Genomic DNA, 20,956 nt, shown 5'->3' with positions numbered 1-20,956 from the left:
GTGGGTGGGGGAGGGAAAGCAAAGACCCTGAGTGAGGCTACAGATCTGGAGGCCGAGATCCTGAGAGGTGAGAGGATCTAGGGAGAGGTCACAGGGTGTGCAGAACCAGGTGACACCATGTTTCCCAGCTCCCAGGTGTCCCCGTCTGCTCCTACACACCCCAGGATAAAGGGAAACCATCAGGCTGGCTGGACAAGCCTTCCCGTCAGAGGCAGAATTACCAGCCACCAGCGTCTATTCTCTGACGCTGCTCAGTACACAGGACCGCCAGGTCAATTCACAACCACACGTCTGCATATTTCAGGTGTTTTCAGCGTGAATTCCAACGCTCAGACTGACTGGAGACTGGCTGCTGGCATTCGGAGATGGTTCCTGATTTCCGCCCTCAGGTCAGGCTGGGCTGGGCCCCCCGTTGTGCCCAGCAGAACGTAGCCAGGGTGACACAGGGCCTGGCTTGTGCCCCGAGGAGGCCTGTCAGCTGCTGCTCTGCTTTCTTGTGTGCCCTGAGCCTCCATGTGAGAAGCCGGCTGAAGAAGCCCCATAGAGGGTGTCCCCCTTGAACTAGAACGAGGAGAAGCATGGTTCAGTCACCGCAGCATCAGGGCCAAGCCTCTAGGTGACTCCATCCACAGCACCATCCACTTGCCATGGTGACCCTCGGCGCCATCAGCAGGGACCTGCCCTCCAAGCCCCCCGAGCCCCTTCCTCTCCCTGCCCAGACCCCCAGAACCAGAAGTGAGAACAGGGGTGGTCTCCTGCTATCTGAGAGTTCAGCTGCTTTCAGATGCCACACTAGACAACCTGAGCAGGGACCCTGCTTCTGAAGGGCAGGTTCTGCCTTCTTTCTGTCCCTTGGCCCAGACCGAGATCTGGGGCTTCCCAGGGAAATGGAACTAGTTCCTGCCTGACCCCCCTGGCCCCTGCCCATGCCTCACAGAGGCCCTGGCCCGAAGAAGAAGTGCAGTTAAAACCACAGAACATGTCACCTTCCAGCTGCACCCAGGCTGGAGACGCGGGCATGCTTTCAGAGTCTCCCAGACTCTGCACTATCACTTCCGGTGACGTGGATGCAGTCCTTGACTGAGGACCAGCTGCATGATGGATACTGAGATGGGCCGGACCTCAGGGGCAGGCAGTGAGGAGGGAGGGGAAGGCGGGCACTTGGGGTACAGCCTGGGATGAGATGTGCTTCGATGGGAACACCTGGGAATTGACAACCCCGCCTCCAGCAGGCGTTGCTTCTGGGGAGAGTGCCCCAAACCTCGGTCTTAATGCCTTTTCTCTCCCATCACAACTCATGCATGTCACCCCTTCCAGACAGGAAAGAGCGGGGAGCCTGCTGGCTGCAGATGGGAGGACAGGGTCCCCACCTCTGCTCTGCTTCCTGTGCTCAGTCACCAAGCCATTCAGGTCTGCAGCTTGGTTACTGCCCTGTCTCGGCCCTAGTGACCTGGCCCTGGGATGGAGCGGTCTGGCCCGGTGCCTCTGTCTGCTGACCCCAGGCCCAGGGACTTCTGTCTGAAAAGGACTTGACCTCCGTGCTTGCCTGAGAACCAGGCTGGCAGGCGCAGTTCTGAGCACTGCCACCAGGGGCAGTGCTGGGTTCATTTCCAAGCAGGTTTTCCAGGAATCAATGCAAAGAAATAGAGGAAAACAATAAAATGGGAAAGACTAGAGATCTCTTCAAGAAAATTAGAGATACCACAGGAATATTTCATACAAAGATGGGCACAATAAAGGACAGAAACAGTATAGACGTAACAGAAGCAAAAGATATTAAGAAGAGGTGGCAAGAATACACAGAACTATACAAAAAAATCTTAATGACCCAGATAACCATGATGGTGTGATCACTCACCTAGAGCCAGACATCCTGGAGTGTGAAGTCAAGTGGGCCTTAGGAAGCATCACTATGAACAAAGTTAGTGGAGGTGATGAAATTCCAGCTGAGCAATTTCAGATCCTAAAATATGATGCTGTGAAAGTGCTGCACTCAATATGCCAGCAAATTTGGAAAACTCAGCAGTCGCCACAGTACTGGAATAGGTCAGTTTTCATTCCAATCCCAAAGAAAAGCAATGCCAAAGAATGTTCAAACTACCACACAATTGCACTCATCTCACACGGTAGCAAAGTAATGCTCAAAATGCTCCAAGCTAGGCTTCAACAGCACATGAACCAAGAAATTTCAGATGTTCAATCTGGATTTAGAAAAGGCAGAGGAACCAGAGATAAAATTGCCAACATCCGTTAGATCATCGAAAAGGCAAGAGAATTTCAGAAAAACATCTGCTTTATTGACTACGCCAAAGCCTTTCACTGTATGGATTACAACAAACTGTGGAAAATTCTTAAAGAGGTGGGAATACCAGACCACTTGACCTATCTCCTGAGAAATATGTATGCAAGTCAAGAAGCAACAGTTAGAAATAGAAATGGACTGGTTCCAAATCGGGAAAGGAGTACATCAAGGCTGCATAGTCACCCTGCTTATTTAACTTATATGCAGAGTACCTCATGCAAATTACCAGGTTGGATGAAGCACAAGCTAGAATCAAGATTGTTGGGAGAAATATCAATAACCTCAGATATGCGGGTGACACCACTCTTATGGCAGAAAGCAAAGAAGAACTAAAGAACATCTTGATGAAAGTGAAAGAGGTGAAAAAGTTGGCTTAAAACTCAACATTCAGGAAACTAAGATCATGGCATCCAGTCCCATCACTTCATGGCAAATAGATGGGGAAACAATGGAAACCGTGAGAGACTTTATTTTTGGGGCTCTAAAATCACTGCAGATGGTGACTGCAGCCATGGAATTAAAAGATGCTTGCTCCTTGGAAGAAAAGCTATGACCAACCTAGACAGCATATTAAAAAGCAGAGACATTACTTTACCAACAAAGGTCCATCTAGTCAAAGCTATGGTTTTTCCAGTAGTCATATTTAGATGTGAGATTTGGACTATAAGGAAAGCTGAGCAAAGAATTGATGCTTTTGAACTGTGGTATTGGAGAAGACTCTTGAGAGTCCCTTGGACTGCAAGGAGATCAAACCAGTCCGTCGTAAAGGAAATCAGTCCTGGATATTCATTGGAAGGACTGATGCTGAAGCTGAAACTCCAATACTTTGGCCACCTGATGCAAAGAACCGACTCATTGGAAAAGACCCTGATGCTGAGAAAGACTGAAGCCAGGAGGAGAAGGGGACGACAGAGGATAAGACGGTTGGATGGCATCACCGACGCAATGGACATGAGTTTCTGTAGGTTCCAGGAGTCGGTGATGGACAGGGAAGCCTGGCGTGCCGCAGTCCATGGGACTGCCAAGAGTCGAACACAACTCAGCAACTGAACTTTTCATTTGATTTGTTCAACCCTTTACACTTTTTTCAGAACCAGTCTCGCCTGGAAACTGCTGCTGCTGGGCTGGAACTCTGGCCGGCTAGACTGGCAGCGCTGTGACCATCCTGAGGGCCCTAGTGGCTTTGGTTCAGCTGGTGGCCAAGGGAGGACAGGATTTGAGCCTGGGCCCACGGCCACTGGTGCTCATGATCAGGTCTGCCTTCTGGGGGAATGGGGCAGACACTTCGCCTCCATGCTATTGGCTGCTGCCGGACCCAGTGGAATGTTTGGCCAGCATCCCTGCAGCCCTGGCCCAGCAAGCGGGCAGGCTGGGGAGGAGTGAGGTAGGTGCACAAGGCTGTCTGCACCTCTTCCCTGGCTTCAGGCCTGGGGGCAGCCCTCGCAGTGGTGACGTCACATGTGGCAGTGGCGGGGATGGGAAAAGAAAACACTCCATGCCCCAAGATAAGCAAAAAGCCAGGGACGAGACTGACCACCAGGCTACCATGCCACTGTGCCCCTAAGGAGCCCCCTAGGTGGGCACCCCCCACACACGTGACCTGATTTGTGAGAAAGGAGCCTTTGTGGATGTGACCAAGTTAAGGGTCTGGGGAACTTCCCTGCTGGTCCAGTGGTTAAGAATCTGCTTTGCAGTGCAGGGGACAGGGGTTCAATCCCTGGGCCGGGAAGTTCTCACATGCCATGGAGCACCTAAGCCCATGTGCCACAACTACTGAAGCCCGTGCACCACAGCTAGACAGCAGCCCACAAGTCACCACGAGAGAAAACCTGCTGGCAGCAGCAGAGACCTAGTGCAGCTGAAAATAAATAAATAAAGTTGGGGAAAAAAGAATCCATCTTACAATGCAGGGGGCGGGGGTTCAGTCCCTGTTTGAGGAACTAAGATCCCACGTGCCACAGAGCTGTTAAGCCTGAGAGCTGCAGCTACTGAGCCCTGAAAGAGCCTGCATGAGGCAGGGAAGATCCTGTGTGCCACAACGGAGATCCGATGCAACCAAAACAAAACTTCTTTTAAAAAATGTAAGGATCTGGAGGTGAGGCCACCTTGGATGAGGGTGGCCCTGAATTCAGTGACAAGTATCCTTAGAAAGAGGAAGACAGACCCACAGAGAAGCCCCGTGAAGACAGAGACAGGAGGGAAGTGGCCACAGGTGTGGACGCCTGGAGCCCCAGCCCAGCTAAGCTTGCACTGTTGCCATCAAACAAAGGAATGGCCTTTCCCAGAGACGTAGAGTGGGCCGAGGTGGGGGTTGGCAGGGTGCGGAGTGAGTTGGGGGGCAGGATGTGGGGAGCAGGAGGGGATGGAAAGAGGTCAGCTCTGCTGTGTGACCATCCTCCACGCCCCACCCCACCCCCCCCTCAGGACCCAGGGCCTGGACTCAGCACCTTCTGTTTACAGTCCTTGCAGCCCAGCTCTGGCCTCACCTGCACACACACGTGTTGGGACACAGTGGGACACATGTAAGTCCCAGACCTCCAGAGGGACACGGTGTAGGGCAGACATGGGCTGTAGGCCCTGATGAGTCTCCGTTTCTCTGAATGGAACTGGGGGTCTTGCTCACAAGCTGGCTGTGTTGGTCACTCGTGGCCCTGTGTTCTGAGAGCTCATTCAGGGTTGTCAGGAGACTCCCAACTGTCTGGTCTTTTTTTCTTCTGCTTCTTTCTTCTTGCCCACAGCCTTCTGTAAACTTTGCCTAGTTTTTCTTCCTGTGATGACCACCCCACAGTCTGGCTTCTGGTTATTTGCATGGACTGGACTCCTGCTTCGCAGCCCCTCCTTATTGAGGCCTGGTGCCTGCCTTCCACCCACTTGGACTGTGAACAAAGCGCAGGCCAAACACAGCAGGTAGCTTACCTGGACCTGCATCCAAGCCTCTGTGCTCTGGCACCTGGTGCCTCCCCAGGGTGTCTGCTCGGGTCGGGGCCTCTCCAGCCCGCTGTCTCCTGACCTCTGGTAGGAGGCTCACTTGGCTCCTCAGCGTCTTCTCACAGTAGTGTGTGCACTGCTTGGGGTGACGTCCGCAGATGGAGGCACAGCTGACGCAGTCCCTCAGGAGCAGGTCATAATACCTGCCTTGCTCTTGGCGGCAACTGAGTGACTCTGGGAGACAGAGATCAGTGATGTTACTGGGGGACGGACACACACAGGACCTGCCGGTCTGGCCTCAAAGGGCATCCCAGTGAAAAAAAATCCTAGTCCACTTCCCCAAAAGCAATTCCAGAGTAATCCCAGTCCTTTTCCATGATGCAAACACTAGATGGTACCTTGTCCACTGTGTACTGTTAAGCTGCACTGCATGTGTTTTGATGTGTAGTATTTTTTTCTATATCTAGTTTAAAATGTTATTTTTCATTAGTATTTGTTGTTTGCTCTACATATTATTTAAAAGTACATTTCCTAGTACTAACCATATAAGGATTTTCTAGTTATATTTTACCATTGATATCTAAGTTATTACATTGTCACAGGAGTTCTTGGTTGGATTTTTCAAATCTCATAAAGGAGAAGCATATCTCTTATAAATACAAGGAATGGAGAAGGAAGCCAGCATACCCTTTGGTGAGTTGGGGAGGGGCCTGGACAGGAGGTGGGAAAGCTTGAACGACAGTGTTCTTCCTGTCCTAATAATAAATGAGAGTCACAGGAGCTCAAACATGTATCACTACCAGGGGCAGAAGCGAAGCAAAACGAAGGCCATCCACACTTGCTCAGAGAGCAGTGCTGAGTGCATTACAGACCTGCCTTTTTGCAGGGCGGGTCTCCTTTGTCTCTAAGGAGGATTCTGTTCCTATGGAACTGTGACCTGGAGGCAAGTTTGCAGGCAGTACCAGAAGCCAGACCTTGAAGCTACTCAGGCTTGGGGCACCCTCATCCCCACTTCACGTGGCACCTGGGCCTCTCTGTGACTCAGTCTCCTGTTTTCCAGGAGAGGGATAGTCACAATATAATATCGTCATTTCTTACAGTTGCTATGAGGATCTGAAGTCCCTGACACATAGTGAATAATGCTAAAGGTTTAAGTAGAATATTCACCACGCCTCTTTGCAATGCAGACATGCCAGCCCTTGTGTCCTTTTCAAAGTAGAGAACAAGACCAGGGAGGCATAGATCTGGGACCTCCCCTTGCCCTGCCCTGGCCCTGGCCCCCCAACCCCAGCACAGGGGGAGTTAGCCTAGTGGTGGCCTTGTCTCAGGGTTGCCATGACCTCCTAGCCTCCTCGGGTCCCCCATATGCCTGTGTAGGTGACAGCTCCGCAGGTACCGCCCTCACTGCCAGACCTCACAGACTCCCCACTGGGCCTCAGCGTTTCTGCTGTGTTTTCCGGGTCTCGTGCCTTAGTCCACACTGGTCCCTTCTCAGGGGGCGCCCTTGCCCCTCATCCGGCCTCCACATCCTCAGCCTTCAGTGATCAATCTCAGGTGGTGCGTCCTGCAAGGAAACCTCCACGCTCCTCAGCCCATCAGCCACGGTGCTTTATGGTTCATCTTTTAACCATGAAATGTAGTCATTTCCATTCCTCTTTCCACGGTTTGTCGGTCGACATAATGAATGACCACCTCACTAAAGGATAGTGGCCCAGAGTCATGGTGTTGGTGTCAGAGAGTCATTTTTCAAATCCTATCTCTTCCACTATTACGCTGTGTGTTCTTGGGCAAGTCACTTAGCCTCTCTGATCCCTACTCTGCCAGTATTTTATGAAGCCCTGTGTGTCAGGCACTGTGCTAGGCTTAAGAAAGGAATTGAGCCCACAGTCTAGTGCTTGAGACACACGTAAAACAAACCCACAGGAAAGAACATGATACAAGTCATGATGAGTTCCATCAGGCAAGCAAAATACATTTGTCAAGACAATCAGAATATGGCATGAGTGTAGACGATGTTAAAGAATTACTTCTGGGAGTGATAAAATGTTGAGTTTGTATTTTGAAGGCCTATGTATTAAGGATTCATGATCCACTATTCACAGGTAAAACGATAAAGTTCTTGGATTTACTTTAAAATACACAAGTTAAAACAATGATTGGGGACCGAAAAAGCAGTATTTCTAAAGCTGCTGATGGGTAGACGGGTTTGTCACGCTGTTCTCTCTCAGTTTGATAACTTCTATAGTAAAAAGACTCAGAAAGAAGTGCAAGCAGAGAACGTAGAAGGAGGGCCCACTCTCCATCCGGCAGTCAGAGAAGAGCTCTGACTTGGTGCTGAGACCTCAAGGTCAGGCAGGAGGGAGCCCTGGTTAAATATCCCTGTGCAAAGGCCCTGAGGCAGGAAGGAACAGGGCACCCCGGGGAAGCTGCAAGCTGGCAGGAGGGTCGAGAGGCAGAGGGTCCCACACTGTCTGTCCTCCTCCACCCCCCTCAGGCCCCATGTGTGAGGAGTAGAGGCTGCTCGCCTGCAGCGAGGGCCTGGGCCCCAGAACTCACTGCAGAAGGCCGCACAGGTGCGCGGAATCTGGCTGCTGCAGATGGGTTTGCAGGAGACGCAGGTGTTCAGCAGCGAGTCCCAGTACTGCTCTTCGGGGCAGGGCTCCATGGCCACCCCCCGCCGCGGGCCCTGTGGGGCTGAGAGGCGGAAGCGTGAGGGCAGCTGGAGGCCGGAGCCCAGGCGGCCTCCCACTCTGTGAGTGGAGGGGAACAGACAAAGCTGGCCTCCTCCCCAGCAACGCTCGCTGGGCAGCCGGGACCCGCCACACTGAGCCTCGGTTTCCCAGCCAGGACTCGCTGGTTCGGAGGCCCCTCCCGAGACAGCGCGCCTTGCTCGGCCCTGTTCTCTGCCCTTGCGGGCGCGCGCCTTCACGGGGTCCTTGCGTGCGCTGGTCCCTCCGCGTAAGATGCTCTTCCTGCTCCGCGGCTGCTCACTTCCTCCTGACCCGTCGGATCTGTTTCAACTTCGTTCCCACGGGGAAGCCTTTCTGACACCCTGTCCTCGCCCCACCTCTGCATGTACTCCCGTCACTGACCTCACCTCCCTGATGTCTTCCGGGTAACCAGCAGTGCCTGGCAGGCACAGGCGCTACTTGTTTGCTGCTGGGTCCCCAGGATCTCAGTGGTGCCTCGGACATCACTAGGTGCTCATTAAATGAATGAATTAGAAAGAAAAGCAGACCGAGCCAGTGCCTAGCAAACAGCAGGCACTCAATAAATGTCCTTTTGTGTCCCTTCTGCTGAGACACACGGTGACACATCTCAAAAGCACAGCCTGACAAACCTGTCCATGTGTGCACACCTATGCCACAGCCACCGTGTCAAGGTGGTGAATGTTTCTTGCCCCCTGGTGACTCTCGTGGGCCCCCCACCCAACACCTGCTCCCAGTGGTGACTCCTGGTCTGAGCTTGAGAACTACAGGCCCGCAGGATGCTGGCACCGCCCAGTCTTGAACTTCTGTGTATGGTTCTTTGGCTCCACAAGGCGCCTGGGACTTATCCCAGCTGGTCCTGTGTTGCTGAGTCTTTTCTAAATTTCTGTCTGATTTCATGGCATTTGCATCCGCAACAACTTCTCTTAAACATATCGTGAGGTTTTTGCTTATTCTTTCATGAAAAACCACCAAGAAAAGACCAATGGCTCCCACTTGACTTGGCAGCTTAAGCACGGGGGCTTATCTTCCTTCCCTCCTGAAACCAAACTGAAAGGACAGGGAAAGAGAGTTGTTCTCGGGGTCTTCCCTGGTGACTCTGGTAAAGAATCCACTTGCCAACGCAACAGAGGTTCGATCCCTGATCCAGGAGGGTCCTACATGCTGCGGAGTAGCTAAGCCCGTGCACCACAACTATTGAGCCTGCGCTGTAGAGTCCGGGAGCCACAACTGCCGAAGCCCGAGTGTCTTTGAGCCTGTGCTCCACTCGAGCTCATTCTCCACGATGAGAATCCCAAGCAGCGCAACTAGGAAGTAGCCCCCGCTCAGCGCAACTAGAGAAAAGCCTATACAGCAACGAAGACCCAGCATAGCCAAATAAAAGAATAAATAAATAATTTTTTTAAAATATAGTCATCCTCAAGAGTAGAATGAAGAAGTAGCTGCAGCAGGGGATAAATGACAGCAACATCTTGGAAGACGGAAAGCAGGTGGCCTGGGGTGACTGGCTTCAGGTGATGTCTCTCTCTTTTGAAGTTCACAGGGGAAGAAGCAGAACTGGGTCACCGAACCTTAGGACACTCCTAGAGCTGGAGGCTCTGGTGCCTCTGACAGCCGGGATGGAGTGCAGAACCATGGAATAGGGTTGGGGGAAATTTACACAAAGAGGGCTTGACCCCAGGCAGGTGATGGCCCCTCACCCACCCAAGCAGGAGGTTGGGGGTCACCTCAGACACAACTGAGGGTAGCTTTGAGGTCCACTGTTCCCCTAGCCCATACCTCAGAAGTGTCATGGCTAGGCCTGTAAAAATGCATCCTTCCCCATTCTGCAAGTGGCAGAAAACCAGCAGACTTGGCTCTGGAAAAACTGACCCTGGGACAAAGCAAGCACAGGAAACCCACCCCAAGCCAACAGAGACAATGCAGGGAACAGAGGAAAACTAAGAGACAATCAGCAGACATCCTCAGAAAGAGAACTTATGCATCCATGAAAAAGATAATGTGCTACTTTTATTTTAGTTAGGATCTTAGTTCCCCAACCAGGAATCAAACCCAGGCCCTTGGGAGTGAAAACACGGACTCCTAACTACGGATGCCAAGGAGTTCTCAATAATGTGCTACTTTTAAAGAATAATATGCATAGAACAAATAAGAATGACTAGAAGTTTAAAAATATAATAGCTAGAATCAAAACATCTATAGAAGGGTTATAAGATGTAATTAAAGAAACATCCCAGAAAATAGAGAAAAGATATGAAAATATGGAATTATTTCAGGAGATATAAATGTTGACCAATGGCAGTTTCAAAGACATGTTTGAAAGACATTAGCCTCCAGATTCAAAGAACCAATCAGGTCTCCTGCACAATAAGTTCTCTCAAACCGATACCCATCATCGTGAAATTCAGAAGCAACAGAGACTTGGGGAAAATCTTTGTCGGGTCACTGGCTGACTGCAGAGATGAACAGAAACTTTGGTGACCACACACAAGGAATACATACTTTACAAAAATAGTTTGGAAAAGTCACAGACTCCAGCTCTCAACAACAACAGCAAAATCAGCAATCCCTGAGGAATGAGGGAATTAAATTTCCAGAGTTACCACAACATAACGCTCAAAATATTCAGTTCTCCAAAAAAGTACAGAACATGCAAAGAAACCGGAAAATATGGCACATTCACAGAGGAGAGAAAAAAAAAGAATTTGACAGAAACCATCCCTGGGGAAACCTAGACATTGTAAATACTATTCAAAGATCTTAGATCTACTGTCTTAAATGTGTTCCATGAGCTAAAGGAAACCATGGACAGAAAACTTAAGGAAATCAGCAAAAGGATGTATGAACAAAATGAGGATATGAATAAACAGAGCAATTGTAAAAAAGGAACCAAAATACCCTTCAGTAGATGACCTGATAGATAAACTGTGGCTCATCCAAACAATGGAATTTATTCAGCACTAGTAAGAAGTGAGCTCTCAAGCTATGAAAAGACACGGAGGAACCTTAAATGAATATGACTAAGTGAGAAAAGCCAAGCTAAAAAGTCTACACACTGTGATTCAGCCATGTTACATCCTGGAAACAGAAGACAAATCAGTGGTTGTCAGGGGTTGAGGGAGGGAGAAAGTTGGAGCAGAGGGTCTATACAGAGCCATGAGACTCTTCTGGGTGATACTGTCATGGTGGGTGCAAGTCCTTCCTTATACGTTTGTCAGCAGTACCGAGAGTGAACTCTGATGTAAACTGTGGAGTCTGGGTGAAAACGATGTGTTAATGTAGCGATGTGCCACTTTAGTGCAGGATGCTGGTAGTGAGGGAGGCTGTGCTTGTGTGGGGGTAAGGAGTATATGGGACTTCTCTGTAATTTCCACTCAACTTTCCTGTGAACCCCAAACCATTCTCAACATTCCATTAAAAGATGGAAATGAATTCTGGAATTGGGAAGTCCAATACCTGAAATGTAAAGACTCCCCAGAGAGGTTCAGTAGCAGATCAGTAGCCAAAAGAAAGGATCAGTGAGCCTAGAGATAAGACTATTGAACTATTTAGAATGAGAAGCAGAAACAAAGAATGATGAAAAGTAAACAGAACCTGAGGGACTCATGATGCTGCTGCTAAGTCACTTCGGTCGTGTCTGACTCTGTGCGACCCCATAGACGGCAGCCCACCAGCCTTCTCCGACCCTGGGATTCTCCAGGCAAGAACACTGGAGTGGGTTGCCATGTCCTTCTCCAATGCATGAAAGTGGAAAGTGAAAGGGAAGTCGCTCAGTCGTGTCCGACTCTTAGTGACCCCATGGACTGCAGCCTACCAGGCTCCTCCGTCCATGGGAGTTTCCAGGCAAGAGTACTGGAGTGGGTCGCCAGTGGGGTCCATCAAATACACCACTGTATGGAATCATTTGGAATTCCAAACCCCAGAGGGAAGAAATAATGGCTTGAGACTTCCCAAAACTTAGCAAAGACACGTATATACATGTTTGAGAATCTCAGTGGACTCCAAACAGGATAAACTTAGAGACCCATTTAGACACACTGTAATGAAATCGTGGAGATCCAAAGACAAGGAGAGAATTGTGAACTATGAAAACAACAGCAAAGAAACTAACTCCTCCTCCCTTATTCGAGGAGTCAGACATTTAAGGAAACCTTAGCTGGATTGACTAAGAAAGAAATAGAGGAAACCCAAATTACCAAAATCAGAAATGAAAGTGGGACATTGGTATACATTTTCTAGATTTTAAGAGAGTACCATTAACTGTTGTGCACCAACCGATTGGGTAATCTAAATAAGTAGACAATTCCTAGAAACATGCATGTTTAGATCTGAATGTATAGATGTATAGATCTGAATAGACCTAAAACAAGTAAGCAGGGTGAATCAGTGATCAGAAACCTTCTGGCAAAAAGCCCAGGACTCAACGGCTTCCCTGGAGAATTCTACCAAACGTTTAAAGAAGAGTTAAAACTAATCCTTCCCGTACTGTTGCAAAAAAGTTGAAGAGAGAGCACTTCCCGAGAATGAGTGACCAGTGAATAGGCCAGCGTTATACTGATGACAAAGTCTAATAAAGACATTGTCAGAAAAGAAAATTGCAGACCAATATGCCTTATGAATATAGATGTAAAAATTCTCAACAAAATATTAGCCAGTCAAATCCAACAGCATGTTAAAAAAATTATACATTATTAACAAGTAGGATTCATTCCTTCCCAGAATGCAGTGCTATGTTCAAATATGAAAATCAATTGATGTATATTACTACATTACAAGAATGAAGGAAAAAACTACAGGGACATCTCAATGCAGAAAAACCATTTAACAAAATTCAGCACCTTTTCATGATGAAAGCATTCATTAGAGTGTGAATAGATGAGAACCTCCTCTACATGATAACAGCCATATATGACAAACCCATAGTTGACATCACACTCAATGATGAAAGATTGAAAGCTTCTCTCCTATGACTGTTAACAAAATAAGAATGCCGACTCTTATTACATCAATTCAACATAGTACTGGAAGTTTCAGCTAGAGCAATTAGGCAAGAAAAAGAAATAAATGTATTCAAATTGGAGAAGAGAAAGTAAAATTATCTGTTCATAGATGACATGATCTTATATATAAAATCTCTAATAATTTCAAACACTGAAAACTGTTAAAGATGAAAGCTCAGCAAGGTTGCAAATACAAAATCAACACACAAAAATCAGTTGCATATACATATATTTGCAGTGAATGATCCTAAAAGGAAATTAAGAAAACAAATCTATATACAGAGGCATAAGAATGAGTTAAATACTTAGAAGTAGGAAGGACTTCCCTAGTGGTCCAGTGGCTAAGACTCCGTGCTCCCAATGCAGGGGACCCAGGTTTGATCCTTGGTCAGGGAACTAGATCCCAGATGCTGCAGCTAAGACCTGGCACAGCCAAATACATATATAAATAAACAAGTGAAAAATACTTAGGAGTGAATTTAACCAAGGTGACAAAAGAAGTATACCCTGAGAACCCGAAAACACTGCTGAAATTAGAGACGATCCAAAAAAAGACATCCCATGTTCATGGGTTAGAAGAGTTAATGTTAAAATGTCAGTACCACCCAAAGTGATCACAGATGCAATATAATCTCTAAGAAAATCCCAATGACTTTTTTACACAAATTAAAAAACTCTCCTCCTAAAAATTGCATTTGACCCTGAATAGTCAAAACCACTTTGACTCCGCCACGGGTGTACATGTGTTCCCCATCCTGAACCCCCCTCCCACCTCCCTCCCCATTCCATCCCTCTGGGTCATCCCAGTGCACCAGCCCCGAGCACCCTATCTCATGCATTGAACCTGGACTGGCGATTCATTTCACATATGATAATATACATGTTTCAATATGTACACCCGTGGCGGATTCATGTCAATGTATGGCAAAACCAACACAATACAAAAAAGAGAAAAAAAATTAAAAAAACACCTTGAAGGAGAACAAAGTTGGAGGACTCATATGCCCTGATTTCAAAACTTACTACAAAGCTAAACTAAGCACTGTGTTGATGAAATAAAGACAGATGGTCAGACCTGTGAATAGAATGCATGCACGCATGCTAAGTTGCTTCAGTCATGTCCGACTCTTTGCAACTCCATGAACTGTAGCCTGACATTCTCCGCTGTCCATAGGTTTGTCCAGGCAAGAATACTGGAGTGGGTTGCCATGTCCTCCTCCAGGGAATCTTCCCAACCCAGGGATCGAACCCATCTTATGTCTCCTGCATTGGTAGACGGGTTCTTTACCACTAGTGCCAGCTGGGAACCCCAGTGAATAGAACAGAACCTGGAAGTAAGCTCTCCGTCTGCGTACAGTCAATTGATTTTCAACAAATGGATGAGAGGGGAAAGCAGGTCCATTGCAGCCAAGAGGTGCAGGTAGAAATTCTGAGAGTGGTGGTGGAGAACGTCCTGGGACTTGGCAGGAGGCTGAGCGGGAGCTGTAGCTCAGCTAAAATAGGTGGGAAGCGTGAGGAACATCTCCAGTGGAAACTCAACTGCAGATAAGGGAGTCTGGTTGCCCAGTTGAGAGGCTGGATCTACCACGGATCTGGGGGTGAGTTACTGGGGTGAGCTGCACATGGCTTAGCTATGAACACAGTTTACATCATCATAACGATTGAACACCAGTCAGGGAATAACTCAGACTTTGAATTGTGTCTACTGTAGAACAGTCACTCACCCGTGACCGGGGACACCCTTTGACCACTGTTGTAAACAGGGCAATGACAGGACTTAAGTGACAGGAAGGAAGGAGGGAGAAAAACTGCAGAGGGTTTTGCATCTTGGGCAAATGGCTTAGCTGGCAGCAAAGTGGGCAGTCTATCCCTGAGCATCTGGTGGGCTGGGGGGTCCGAGAGAATTTGAGCAGTTTCATCATTTGGGGCGACACGTGGGAGAATGGCAGTGTTTATAGTCTCTCTTTTATGAATCAGGAAGAAGGAGGAAGAGGAGAGGGGGAGGATAAGAAGGAAGAGAGAAAGGTGAGGATGACTGTTCCTCCCTGTTCCTCCTGTTGTTAGTTTTGGCCTCCTGTTGGCTCATTCTGAAACCTGATTTGCCGCGTTTCAGCGACAGAATGTGTGTGGGGGCTTGGGGGCAATGCAGCTGAGTCACCACAGTCAGCCTGGGAAAGCTGGTCAGCATCGCCCTGGTTCTCCTACTCTGTAAATTGGACTGTGTGCGCTCCTTTGCAGAGGAGGTTTCCTTAAGGACATGCATGTGACATGCATAGAGTTGACCCAAGACACAGCTGCCAGGTAGTAGTTATTATTTGGATAAAGTGCTTTAAAAACATAATGGATTAATTATAATCATTTCATAATCACCAAACTCGTGCTCCGGACCTGAGAACTGCCCCCAGAACCTCAACTTGTGGCCGAAACACTGTAATTTCCCAAAGACATTTGTCCCTGCAGCTGCCATGTCGCCTGAGGCCTCTGAGATGTCTCAGGTATGCCTTCCTGGATGGCCATGTAGTCTGAGCACCCTCTACCTGGTGGCATTTCTTTCTTTTTAATATTTATTTATTTGGCTGCGCCCGGTCATTGTGGCACTTGGAATCTGCAGACTGTTAGTTGTGGAGTGTGGGATCAAGTTCCCTAAGGAGGGATGGAGCCTGGGCCCCCTGCACTGGGAGTGCAGAGTCTTAGCCACTGGACCACCAGGGATGTCTCAACCTGCTGATGTTTCTTATTTTGAATTGGATATTTGGGGGTGTGGCCATCTGCCTCCTTACACCTTCTCATCTGTCTCTGAGCCCACTCTAGTGGGCATCCATAGTACCGGGCCCAAGCAGGTCCTGAGCAAGTGCTCACAGAGCCATCCTCAGGGAGGACGGGTGGAGTGGGAAGCAGTCCTCGTTCCTGCACTGTGCGTCCACTGATACACTGATTGTGATGCTGCTGAAGAAGAGGAGTGAGGATGCTCTCCCTCTATTGCTCTGGAAAGAATTCTAAGATATATTAAGCGGAAAAACAAACAAAAACCAAGTTCCATAACAGCATGGCTTATAGAGTCCCTTCTTCTCTCTCTTTTTGCAAAAAGGGAGAAAGTTCTAATCTACACTTACGGGTACATACATAAAGAAACACTGTAAGGAAACATAGAAAACCAAAAACAGTGTTTTAAATAAAATACTTAAGAATACATTGAATGAAAGAAGTACAAAATTTGTACATTGAAAAACTACAAAACATTCCTGAAGACCTAGATAAATGGAAAGATATCCCACATTCATAGATGGAAAGACTTAATAGTGGTAAGATAGCAATATTCTTGAAATTATTCTACAGATTCAATGCAATCCCAATCGAATTCCCAGATAGCTTTTCTGCAAAACATGACAAGCTGATCCCCTAAAATCATATGGAAATGCAGGAGACTCAGAAGAGCTGAAACACTCTTCAAAGAGAGCAAATTGGGAGGACTCACACTTCCCAATTTCAAAATGTACTACAAACTCACACGATGTGGTGCTGGCATAAGGACAGATGTGGGTCAATTAAATAGAATTTAGAGTCCAAAACTAAAGCCTAGCATTTACAGTCAGTTGGTTTTCAACAAGGGTACCAAGAAGATTCAACAGGAAAAAGTAGTTTTCAACAGTGCTGAGACAGCTGGATAGCCACTTTCATAAGAGTGAATGTGGACCTCTGGCTCACAGCAGAAAGTAACTCACAGTGGCTCATAGACCTAAATGTAACTAGACAACTTTTAGAAGAAAACAGGAGTAAGTCTTCATGCTTTGGGGCTAGGCAGTGAGACCAGATGCACAAATGATTAAAGAGAAGATTGAGAGATAGGGCTTAATAAAAATTTTAAACTTTTGTGTTTCACAGAACACCATCAAGAAAATAAAAAATAGTTCATGGACTTGGAGGAAATATTTGCAAATTGAGTATCTGATAAGGGATTTGTATCCAGATGATAGGCAAAAACTTTTGCAACTGAATAATGAAAAGACAAATAACCCAGTTTGAAAATGGGTTTGGGAGTTAACGAGACTTTTCCAAAAAGCTGTGTGAATGACTAATAAGCACATGGGAAGATGCTGAACAGCATTTGTCGTCAGGGAAACAATCAAAACCGAACTGAGCCACCTGCGGGGACGGCAGAAATGAATGCACGGACAAGTGTTAGGGAAGGTAGGGAAGAATGGAACCCTTGTGTGTTCATCAGGATCTCGAAAACAGTACAGCCACTTTGGAAGACAGTCTGGCAGTTCCTCAGAATGTTAAACACAGAACGTCCATAGTAATGTAGGAGTGTGTGCTCTGTCGTGTCAGACACTTTACGACCCCATGGACTGTAGCCCACGGGGCTCCTCTGTCCATGGAGTTTTCCAGGCAAGAATACTGACGTGGGTTGCCATTCCTCCTCCAGGGGATCTTCCTGACCCAGGGATCGACCCTGTGTCCATTGCATCTCCTGCGTTGCAGGCAGATTCTTTACCACTAGTGCCACCAGGAGCCATAAGAGATGCGCTCCATCCATACAACGGGATGTGACTTGGCCATGAAAAGGTGTGAAGTACTGACACCCTGCCACATGGATGAACCTCAAAGTCATTGTGCTTGTGGAAGAAGCCAGTCATCAAACAGCACATTCCATTTTTAGAAAATGTCCAAAATAGGCGAATCTAGAGACAGTGGCAGCCTGGGGCTGGGGGTGGGGAGGACTCAGGCGCGATGAAAATGCTCTAAAGTTAGATTGCAGAGATGTTGCACAACTCTGTAAATATACTGAAAACACTGAGTTGTAGATTTTAAACTGGTGAACTTTATGTCACGTAAATTCTCTTAACAAAGCTATATATTGCAGAAGAGACAGGAAAACTGGGCAGATGGAGGACCTGAAGGAGAGGAAGGCTGTGTTCTGTACCTTTTATACTTTCTGGGCTCCCAACCTGGGACTGGCATCTATTCATGAAGCAAAGGACCTAAATTAGGGGTTTGGGGTTAGCAGATACACACTGCTGCTGCTGCTGCTAAGTCACCTCAGTCGTGTCCGACTCTGTGCGACCCCATAGACGGCAGCCCACCAGGCTCCCCGTCCCTGGGATTCTCCAGGCAAGAACACTGGAGTGGGTTTCCATTTCCTTCTCCAACACACTACTTCAGATACAACTAACGAGACAGCAAAAAAACCCAAGATACACACTGCTGCTGCTGCTGCTAAGTCACTTCAGTCGTGTCCGACTCTGTGCGACCCCATAGACGGCAGCCCACCAGGCTCCCCCGTCCCTAGGATTCTCCAGGCAAGAACACCGGAGTGGGTTTCCATTTCCTTCTCCAAAACACTACTTCAGATACAACTAATGAGACAGCAAAAAACCCAAGATACACACTACTATGTATAAAATAGATAAACAACAAGATCCTACTCTATAGCACAGGGAACTATATTCAGTATCCTGTAATATCCATGGTCGTTTTGCTATACAGCAGTAATTAACACAAACATTGTAAATCAATTATACATTAGTTAAAAAAAAAAAAAAGCCAAAGGGCCAAACAGAATTGAAGGCAGACTCCTGATGGTCCTTCCTTCGTTTGGGGAGAAGGGAGGGGACACCAGCCACCCCCCAGCCCTCTGGGAGGTGATGGCTGGTGGACAGAGGTAGATGGGAGCCACCTAGACCCACTCATGGTCGAGAGGCACTGAGCCACTGGGCCAGATGACAGCCGCCCGGCTGACCAAAGGGCGTTGTCCCTGCCCACCCCTCCTCCACCCCCGGGACCTACGTAAGGTTCCAGAACCATCCTCAGCCCCAAAGAAGGGCAGGAGACACCCGAGATTGATCCTGGCCGGCGGGATAGGGAAAGAGGGAGGGCTCTTGCAGGCCTGGGCTCCCCTGCGCCCCAGCCGTCTGCCGTCTCCCTCACTCGCCTGGCCTTGTAGGCATTGGACGGAGAAAGGCCCCTGTGGTCAAGTTAGTTTGAAAAATGCTGGGCTAAGGAAAGTCAGAGTTTAGTTTTGTTGTTTCCAACTGCAGTCCTTCTCAGAGCCTTCGCCTATGGCCCTTCAGATGGGGCTCTGGCGGGTTCAGGGCCTGGCTGCGTTTTCTCAGGGATATCTGGTAGGGCAGAGGCAGACCTTTGTTTTACAACCGAGGGAGAGGAGCCCAGAGAGCTGAAGGGGCTCCTCCAGGGTGAGAATCTTAACCCCCGGCCAGGCATCAAACCCGATCCCCTGCATTGGGAGGGGAAGACTTAACCACCGGACCACCTGGGAAGTCCCACCCCTTACTCTTGTAGAATATCTCTACTTTCTTTAATGTCCTTTGGGGTTTTACCACTTCTTAAACAGGTGGGTTAGATCATTTAAAATGTTTTTTTCCCAGGCAAATACACAGGCTTTCCTAAGGAGTCATAATTAGCAACACAGCGAGTCAGTGCACTACAGAAGCCAGGCCCGACTCTGCTGCTCCTGCGGGCTCTGGCAGTGCCAGGCCCAGGTCTGGCAGGCTCCTGACTTGTGGACCTGAGGGGTCCACCCTGTGTCGAAGCGACCCCTGGTCCCCGCCTGGTCCAGCTCTCTCAGAAGTCTCGTATATTCGAGCCTGTAGCTGGGGACACGTCTTGGGATGTGGCTGCCCCCCACAAAGAGAATCACAGAAGGGCTGTGCTCCTTGCCTGGCATGTGAGGATGGAACAGCCTGGCCCTGCACAGCGAGGGACCTGGGTGCTGCCTTCTGCTTTGGCCTTTGAACAAAGCTTCAAAACCTCCCCTGATAAAAATTCTACAGGATAAATGATCTGGTTTCTTCGATTAAAGAAAAGCAGCAAGGGAAAACATGAGGCATGATGGGAATGTTCTAGATTATAACATGTAACCAAAAGGATGGCGACTGGGTCCTGACTTGAACAAACCAGCTGGAAAAGACACAAGACAGCCAGGAAGTGTGAACGCAGGCACTCGGTGACACTGAGGAACCATTCTTTGCAGAAGTCGTCCTGGCATGAGGGCCTTTGGGGTTTTGTTTTTAAGAGAGAGATCCGGAGGTATTTACAGATCAAAACTGTGATGATCTTTGAAGGCCCCGGCAGGGCCCAGCGGTCCTGGAAAGCACATGCTGGGCCATGTCTGTGGGAGGCTCCTTAAGCTCTCCTACTTTTGCATGTGTCGACTTCAACAGAATAGAATTCTATGTCAATAGAATATCTTAAAAATGTCCTGGCCCACCCGGCTCTGGGTCCTGGGCAGTAGAGGGACTTCCTGCCCATGTGGCTGACCCTCCGGCCTCGTGGCTGCTCCCCTGGAAAGCAAGACCAGCCCCCACCCTGGGCCCCCAGTCTCTGGGCACTCCACGTGCAGGGGTGTAGGAAGCCCCAGGGGGCCCCGAGCTCATCCATCTTCCATAGGTGCCATTCCCTCTGCACCCCCAAGGCCACACGGAGCCCCCAGCCAAACCCCCTCGTGCCCCTCCCCTCCCCGCACCGCCTTCCCGGCTACTTACTCGGCTCCTCCTGGCCCGCCAGGCCGCGGCCACCTTGCCCTCTCCGGCCCAGGCCACTCATTACTCAGGACGTTTATTCTTAGCCCAGATTTGGTTAGTGCCCGGCTGCACTTCCTGGGTTTTCCCCCCACCTATAGGATGTAAATCAGCGGCTCCCTCCTGCCGCACCTGCGCCGTCTGTCTAGGCCAAGGGGGTGGACTTGCCTGACGCTCCAGGAGCCCTGAGTGCTCTCTACCGAGCCCCTGGGTGCACTGCACATGCCAGGCTGCAGCAGGTGGCCCAGCCCTCTTTCTCAGCAACCTTGTTCTCTTTCATTGCTCAGTCATCTCCTCCTCTTCCTTCTTCAGGCCCACCTCCTTCAGGAAGTCATCCCTGACTGCCCCCAGGCCAGGTGAATTATGATTCTCTGTGCTTCCCGACCCCTGACCTGACTCCCAGCAGAGCAGTCGTGAGGCTGAACTAGAGGTGGACAGACTGGGCTGGGGTCTTGGCTCAGCCACATCCCAGCAGGAAGC

General features: G+C 48.8%; 1 protein-coding gene across 1 annotated transcript in view; it reads right to left on the bottom strand.

The window, feature by feature from the left end:
* TNFRSF13B (TNF receptor superfamily member 13B) overlaps window positions 1-20,648 on the bottom strand; it is a 29,796-nt gene extending 9,148 nt beyond the window's left edge. Inside the window, exons 1-3 of the mRNA XM_027519811.1 lie at window positions 20,441-20,648; window positions 7,787-7,924; window positions 5,219-5,464 (exon numbers count right to left, since the gene is read on the bottom strand). Of these exons, the coding sequence (XP_027375612.1) occupies window positions 5,219-5,464; window positions 7,787-7,924; window positions 20,441-20,501 (445 nt within the window). The 5' untranslated portion in view covers window positions 20,502-20,648. The remainder of the gene's footprint in view (window positions 1-5,218; window positions 5,465-7,786; window positions 7,925-20,440) is intronic.
* Window positions 20,649-20,956: the final 308 nt, after the last annotated feature.

The sequence above is a fragment of the Bos indicus x Bos taurus genome, chromosome 19 (assembly GCF_003369695.1).
Source record: "Bos indicus x Bos taurus breed Angus x Brahman F1 hybrid chromosome 19, Bos_hybrid_MaternalHap_v2.0, whole genome shotgun sequence".
NCBI classification, from domain to species: domain Eukaryota; kingdom Metazoa; phylum Chordata; class Mammalia; order Artiodactyla; family Bovidae; genus Bos; species Bos indicus x Bos taurus.
Note: the sequence above shows the minus strand (reverse complement) of the source record. Positions and strands in the feature narration are given on the sequence as shown.